This window comes from Penaeus japonicus, unplaced genomic scaffold, assembly GCF_977035675.1.
Source record: "Penaeus japonicus unplaced genomic scaffold, GWHDUDI00000001_assembly GWHDUDI00000014, whole genome shotgun sequence".
NCBI classification, from domain to species: domain Eukaryota; kingdom Metazoa; phylum Arthropoda; class Malacostraca; order Decapoda; family Penaeidae; genus Penaeus; species Penaeus japonicus.
Window position 1 is genome coordinate 33,416,391 of NW_028234416.1, and position 7,500 is coordinate 33,423,890.

Here is a 7,500-nt window from a genome sequence, read left to right on the forward strand (position 1 = left end):
TGTACAATGCATGGCTATTTTTCAAATGAAAATCAATCTGTGATATCTGTCCCACTTCCGATTAAAAGCTGAAATGTGAATGTCTTATTGGATGAATATACACTGGCCTGATCTCTGTCTGTTAGCTCCTGTAACTGAATTCTTGCAAAAATGGACCTTAACTGAGGGAGGCCTTCCCCTACCCTCGGACTCCGATGTCGGCAGACTGGCGATGCGCTGCGGTGCCCTTGACAGAGGAAGGATCAGGGTGACCAGATTGAGGGAAGGTCAGCAGTGAGGTCGCCGGCGATGGCGCCGCAGTCCTCGACGACGCGGGCAGTGTAGGACACGGGACAGCGGTGCCTTGGCGTTTGACGTTCTTGCCTTATGCCTCCAAAGAATTGGAGGACGCCAGTGGCGTCCTGGGCCTTGTGGATGGGTCGAGGGGGTGAGCTTGAAGCGTCGCGAGTAAGCGGAGGCGACAGGGTTTGAGCGAGGACGAGTGTGGTGATGAAAGGATCCTGGGAGTGATGGGGACATCTTCGCGAGACTCACAGTGTAAGCACCCGACTCGGGCTGAGGTGGTGTGTCATGGTGAACTCACGTGATGCTAACCTCTCATTCATGTTCTTGACGGAGACCAGAGTTGGGTTGACCGAAAAGTTTTGCTCGATGCTTGTCGTGGAAGTAGACATCGCGCTTGTTGACGGAGGCGAGTTGGGATTCTGGGGATGACACTGTGCCTTGTGGACCAGGGTTGGGGACGGCGGTTGCTTGATATCGAAGGGGCGAGTCTGGGACTTTCGGACCGGCAAGCCGACGGGAGCTGCGATTGTGAAGTGGGTACTCCTTGCGTCACCAAGTAAGAAATGAGGTCGTCTTGATGACAAGTGGCTGATTCTGTTCAGAGATTTTAGGACTGGTGATGGTAAATCAGTTATGGTTTTTTATATATCTGTAAGAATTTTAAATAAAAATATTGAGTTAAATTATATTAAGAAAGTGTATAACTCCCGACTGAGGTTAAGTCCGTAAGACAAAGATAGATACATATTTTAGCATTAATATGATAGACCTTATTCTTACAAGATGTCACCTATAAATTCACGAAATTAAAACACTTTTTGAAAGTAAGATGATGTTACTCATCACGATAAGATAATGATTGTTAACATCAGCTAAAAGTTGTGGATTGTGATAATGGACACACATGGTACATTTCTGAGAATAAATACTGTATGGGGATTTTGTGTTCAATAGTTGTTCTGCCTTTGCATCGAAATGGTTAGGTTTTGTTCGTAGCTCTTACACGTATTCCTATTTTTCATAATATATCATTGATGACTTTTATAGACAGCATGTGAGAAAAAAGCTGAGATTTATTTCAATATTTATTGCAGTTTCACTAAAGACTAACATTATCAGATGGCACCATCAATGAAAATAACTTATCAATGGCAATATTGTACAATGCAAAAGGCTAGTTTCATAAAAATTCATATCAATGAATATAAGAAAAGTAACAAGAAATGAATCTACAAAGTTAACTTAGTCTTAAATTATGCGAACCGCGCGATATAATGGCAGTATGTACATTGCTAAAGACTAGATCATAATTCGTGCATATTGTAACTGCCAATTTCCCTTCGATTAAAGCGATGCTATGTAGTCCAATGATGAAAGACTCACGGCCTGAGACTCTATGCCGTGTTCCCCGCTAAGACGAATTCCTCGAGCAATGGACTGCCACGAGGTCCAGGCGGAGAAATGTCCTCAACTTCGATGCGGCAGACTGAGCCTTGCGCAGCGGTGCCTTGGCAGAAGAAGGATCAGGGTGCAAAAACGCAGCTGAAGGGAAGGTCAGCAGTGAAGTCGCCGCGATGTGCGCCGCAGTTGAGCTTGACGCGGGCAGAGTAGGACCCGACATCCCAAGGCGTCGTTGACGTCTTGCCATCTGCCAGAACCAAGAGGGAAAAGAAAGGAGAAAACCGCCAGTTCGTCCTGTCCCTGACTTGGCCGCGCGAGGGCGATGCCGAATCGGGTCCGCTTGTTGACCGGAGCGACAGGTTGAGGGAGAACGGTCTTTGGTGAGACAGGACCGCGTGGGTGATGGGACATTCCTTCGCGAGACTCCAGTGAAGCCACGACCGGCTAGAAGGACGGTAGTTGTCATTGACCTCTCACGTGCGCACAACCTCTCCGCCTTCATTTCTTGACGGTCTTCTTGACACGTGGTTTGACCGAAAAGTTTTGTCTCGATGGCTTGTCCCGTAGAAGTAGACATCGCGACTGCAGTGACAGTTCAAGGTTAGAGCCTGTCCTGGGAAAGATTGAAGCCCTTGCTGACCATCCGGGCTGCTTAGATGCTGGCGTTCCGAAGGGCGAACTGGACCTTTCGGACGGACCGACTCCTACGGAGCTGCGCATGTGAGAGGACGGTCCTCCTTGCGATCAGCAACGTACAGCTTGAGGTCGTAGATCACACCAAGTGGCTGGCTCTGTTTCAGAGAAGTAAGAAACCTGGTGATAATACAATTCCAGTTATGGATTTTTATATATCTGTAAGCGACAATATTATATGGTATTTTTGTTAAATGAAGAGTTTTTTATACACTTAAAGAAAGGAAAGCCATGGAGTAATGGCTGTAAATACATACAGAATCCTCACTGCCGCTGTCGAGAGAGACGGAGCAGGGAGCGTTCTGGGGAAGAGTGACGCTGATGGGGTAGGCGTTAGCACCCAGCTTCTTGATGAGTCGTTCCTGGACATCGGTCATCTGGACGTCTCCAGTATGGGGAGCGACCTCGGTGTTGACGAGCTCGAGCTCCTTGCTGAAGTGAAGTCCCATGACCTCATCCTCCTCGCGGCCGTAGCGGTACGTGACCGCCACGCGCGCGAAGACCCTCCTTCCACGCAGGTAATCATGGTCCACAACGACCACACCGTCCACGGGGGAGGTGTGGCTGATGTGGTCCACGAAGTCCCGCCGACTTAGATACGCGGTGACCTTACCTAGAAAGGAGTATTAGGATCATTAAAGCACTTTTACTCATTTTTAAAGCCGTATTTACAATGATACAATCATATCACTAACTATACTGCAATAGTTTTCTTCTTACCATTAGGCGAAGTCTTCTTGAAGACCTTAACAGCGTTAACCATTAAATTGGTTGTTGGTAGACTCGGAAGAGTGTGTTTAGTCCCGAAGATTGTCGGAGTGAAGCTGATGCCGAGCGAAGGCTGAAGGCGGTTCTTATACTGCCTCGCCCACTTAATGAGATCAGCAGTACAGTCAGACGTCGACACTTCCTGTGCTTTTGCTTTTTCACTTGTAGGCTTTTTTGGTCATGAATTACCTATTTTTGATTTAAAGTCTTTACTGATTTAATATGTGATGCTATGCATCTCAGAATTTCAACAATATTATAGAAGATTAAGTAGCCAATTTAAATGTATAAATATGCGAATCATATTTTGGATAACATGGCTGTCCTCAGTATATAAATTATCAATATACATGATTTGCCATCATGAATATATATGATATAAATCTGTAATATTGGTATTGCATTCTTTCGTCACCAAGAATAAGCGAATTAAAAGTAATCGATGATAAAACATTTTTTATACTTCAAAAATAGCATTATTATATATCATGTTGCTGAAAATATTGGAAACGCATGTTCATTTTTTATCTATTGCATATATAGAAATATAATAAATGATATAGTGATCAATGACCCCGTGTTATGTTGAAGCCTGGAGTGATAGGCACAGGTTGTAAATATGCAACATTTTGCGGAAAATTAGACCAATGGTTAATGAAAACGATGGCTTTGAAGATATTAGACAAATGTATTATTTGATATATCTCTCTTCACACGCACACACATATACATGTACATATATGTGTGTACGTTTATTTACGTGTTTATATGTATATGTATATGTATATATACGTATATATATGTATATATATGTATATATATAAGTATATATATGTATATATATATATACAAATACATATATTATATATACATTATTACGACCACTTCTATACTTACTATAATTGGCCTTGTCCGTGTTGAATCCATTTAATTTCTTTATTCTTAGAACTTAACACCTGATTCAACACTGGGAAGTGGTGTAATAACATTGCCACAATGTCCTTTATATTGTGACAACAGTGATCCAATCTTATGTTAAGATACAAAAGCATTAATTGTTCAACTTCGGATAATGAAACACTTCTATATATAAAATTCAAAACAATATTAAAATAAAAATGGCTTCTTCATTTAACAAAACATAGGAAATAAACACAATATGAATCTTCAGATCACTGATACAAAACCACATAGAATATCTTTCACTGGCATCTCCAACCGTATTCACTTGTAATAATTCCAATCCCCGTATAAATGGATTTCCCAAAGACTGTGAGACAAACATTTACTATTTTAGTTAACAACCTGAGTAGACAAATCACAACATCACACAACATGGAAATATCCAGTAAACATTCTGTCCTTATTTCCCAAATGTAAACAATGGATTCTAACCCAATGTAGGGACATATTAACTATTTCCGTTAATATCACAATAATCCTACCACTAAGGTCAAATACATCTACCAAACCTTGTAGCTGAACCCATCGAATCCACGATAAGCACCACAAGAAACACAACTTGGAAGAAATAACGCTACAATCGACCAAACAAAATAGTGAGAGACGACACCAACTATCACAGCCTGGGTTCCCCACGTGTCTCTCTCGAATGTAAACAAAACGGTCCTGATTAGGACGCTTGGTTTGCGCATCTCGCTCTTCACTTGAAGCAAAATCAGTATACATTACATAAAGTAAATATAACAAAACAATCATCATTTCTATATTAGGAATCAGGGCGTGATAATATATATATATATATATATATATATATATATATGTAAATAAACTCATGTAAATCTTCTGAAAGATTTACTTTTTGTGGAGACGTTGGTAGTAAATTATGCCATCTTCACTTAAAATCAACTCTAATAAATAAACGTAACATCTAATCACAGAGCATAAAAAAACTAAGGAACCCATGACAACATCAGTGACTGAACCCATGATATTTTTATTATACACAATACAACGAATTGACGATCACTTCCGGTGAAACAGCCTCCAGTCAGGAATTATTCAGAAATTCACACACAGTATGTGATTACCACAATAGAAATCGATTTGCACATTACCTGTTCAATGACAAGTTTTACATGATACAGTATTGTTGACAGGTTTGCCACATCCACTCAACAGAAAGGAAAATTAGATGGATAATAAACGATACATATATATATTTATATATATGAAAGATGGTAGAATACAGTAACACATTTAATATAGAAATACTATTTTTACCTCCCTGACAGGGAATTGAACTCGGGTTCTCTGAGTGAGAATACTGGCTCCTATCCATAGCACTACACGACCCACTAAAATAATTGTCTAACCAAGTGCCTTACAACCACCATGGAAGTTACCTATATATTCTTAGCAGAGCAGTGATAGCGAGGTGTTACACACAATCCCTGTGGGCAATGGGCGGGAATGAATGAGAAATTCAAGTCACAAATCAGGTTACCGATATGTGACTTGAATTTCTAATTCATTCCCGCCGAGTGCCCACGGGGAGTCTGTAAAACCTCGCTATCACTGCTCTGCTAAGAGTATATAGTTAACTTCCATGGTGGTTGTAAGGCACCTGGTTAGACAATTCTTTTAGTGGGTCGTGTGGTGTTATGGATAGGAGCTGGGATTCTCACTCAGAGAACCCCAGGGAAGTGAAATTTGTATATATATATATATATATATATATATATATATATATATATATATATATATGCACACACATACACACATACATACATCCATAAACGTATGTATTTATATATACACCTATGCTATGGTCATTAGGATAGGTCAATATGTATTTCCTTGAGCAATGAAACGACAAACTTAATGTTAAGAAAAGTCATATATAAAATCATGATAGTTAAACTTAATTGGAAAGTAAGATAATTTTTGTCAATATAAGCAGTGAGTTGTAGATTTTAATGAAGAAGAATGGAAAAATGTGGTATAATTTGGGAGGAAAATACATCCAGAACGAATGAAGGATTTTTTGTTGTTTCTTGTATCAAAACGGTGACAAGCGTTAATGTGTTACAGTTTGTCAAACGATTTCTGTACTTGTGCACAACTATTTACTTAATATATTATCAATGATATTTCGTATTTATCTACATGATAAAAAGGGGCGAGAGACACTTGAGATTTGCTTCAATATTTATTGCAGTTTCATCAAAAATCATATCAATGAAAATATGAATTACTAAGAAATGATGCTGACATGTTTAACATATTCTTAAATTATGGACTGAATATTATTGGCAGTATTGTACAATGCAAAAGGCTAATCATATTCTGTGCAAATTGTAACTGCAATTTCCCTCCCGATTAAAGTGATGCTTGAATGTCCAATTGGATGAAAATCACTGCCTGATCTCTGTCCTGTAGCTCCTGCTAGACTTATTCCTCTGCAATGGACTGGCCACGTCGCAGGCGAGAAAAGTCCTCGACTTCGATGTCGGCAGACTGAGCCTTGCGCAGCGGTGCCTTGGCAGAGGAAGGATCAGGGTGCACCAGCTTGAAGGGAAGGTCAGCAGTCAGGTCGCCGGCGATGGCGCCGCAGTTGAGCTTGACGCGGACAGAGTAGGACACGACGATGCCCAAGGCGTCGTTGACGTTCTTGCCTTCTGCCACCAAAGTGGAGGACGCCAAGTTGGCGTCCTGGTCCTTGACTTGGCCGTCGAGGGCGATGCCGAAGCGTCGCTTGTTGACGGAGGCGACAGGGTTGAGGGAGACGGTCTTGGTGAGACAGGATCCTGGGGTGATGGGACATCCTTCGCGAGACTCCAGTGAAGCCACGACTCGGCTGAAGTGAGTGTTGGTCATGGTGACCTCCACGTGCTGCACAACCTCAGCCTTCATGTTCTTGACGGTCTTCTTGGACACGTTGTTGACCGAAAGTTTTGCCTCGATGGCTTGTCCGTGGAAGTAGACATCGCGAGGCAGTGACAGTTCAAGGTTGAGCCTTCCTGGGGAAAGAGTGAAGCCCTTGCTGACCAGGGTCTGGGGCTGGCGGTTGCTGGATTCCGAAGGGGCGAACTGGACCTTTCGGACGGCAAAGCCGACGGAGCTGCGCTTGTGAGGACGGTCCTCCTTGCGATCAGCAACGTACAGCTTGAGGTCGTAGATCACACCAAGTGGCTGGGTCTGTTTCAGAGAAGTAAGAAATCTGGTAATCATATATTTCCAAATATCGATTTTTGTATGGCTATATGAGACAATGTCATATGGTATTTTTGTTAAATGAAAAGGTTTTATTAATACATTTAAAGAAAGAAAGGAAAGCCAAGGAATAATGGTTGTAAATACATACAGAATCCTCACTGCCGCTGTCGAGAG

At 41.5% G+C, this 7,500-nt stretch overlaps 1 protein-coding gene and 1 pseudogene across 1 annotated transcript in view; both read right to left on the reverse strand.

Annotated features, from left to right (window-relative positions):
* Nucleotides 1-242: 242 nt before the first annotated feature.
* On the reverse strand, nt 243-3,217 carry LOC122251925 (arrestin homolog; annotated as a pseudogene).
* A 3,224-nt stretch (nt 3,218-6,441) lies between these two features.
* LOC122251919 (arrestin homolog) overlaps nt 6,442-7,500 on the reverse strand; it is a 1,602-nt gene continuing 543 nt past the window's right edge. The window contains exons 2-3 of the mRNA XM_086543686.1: nt 7,475-7,500; nt 6,442-7,308 (exon numbers count right to left, since the gene is read on the reverse strand). The exon at nt 7,475-7,500 is cut by the window's right edge and continues 330 nt beyond it. Coding sequence (XP_086399812.1) covers nt 6,562-7,308; nt 7,475-7,500 — 773 coding nt within the window. The 3' untranslated portion in view covers nt 6,442-6,561. The remainder of the gene's footprint in view (nt 7,309-7,474) is intronic.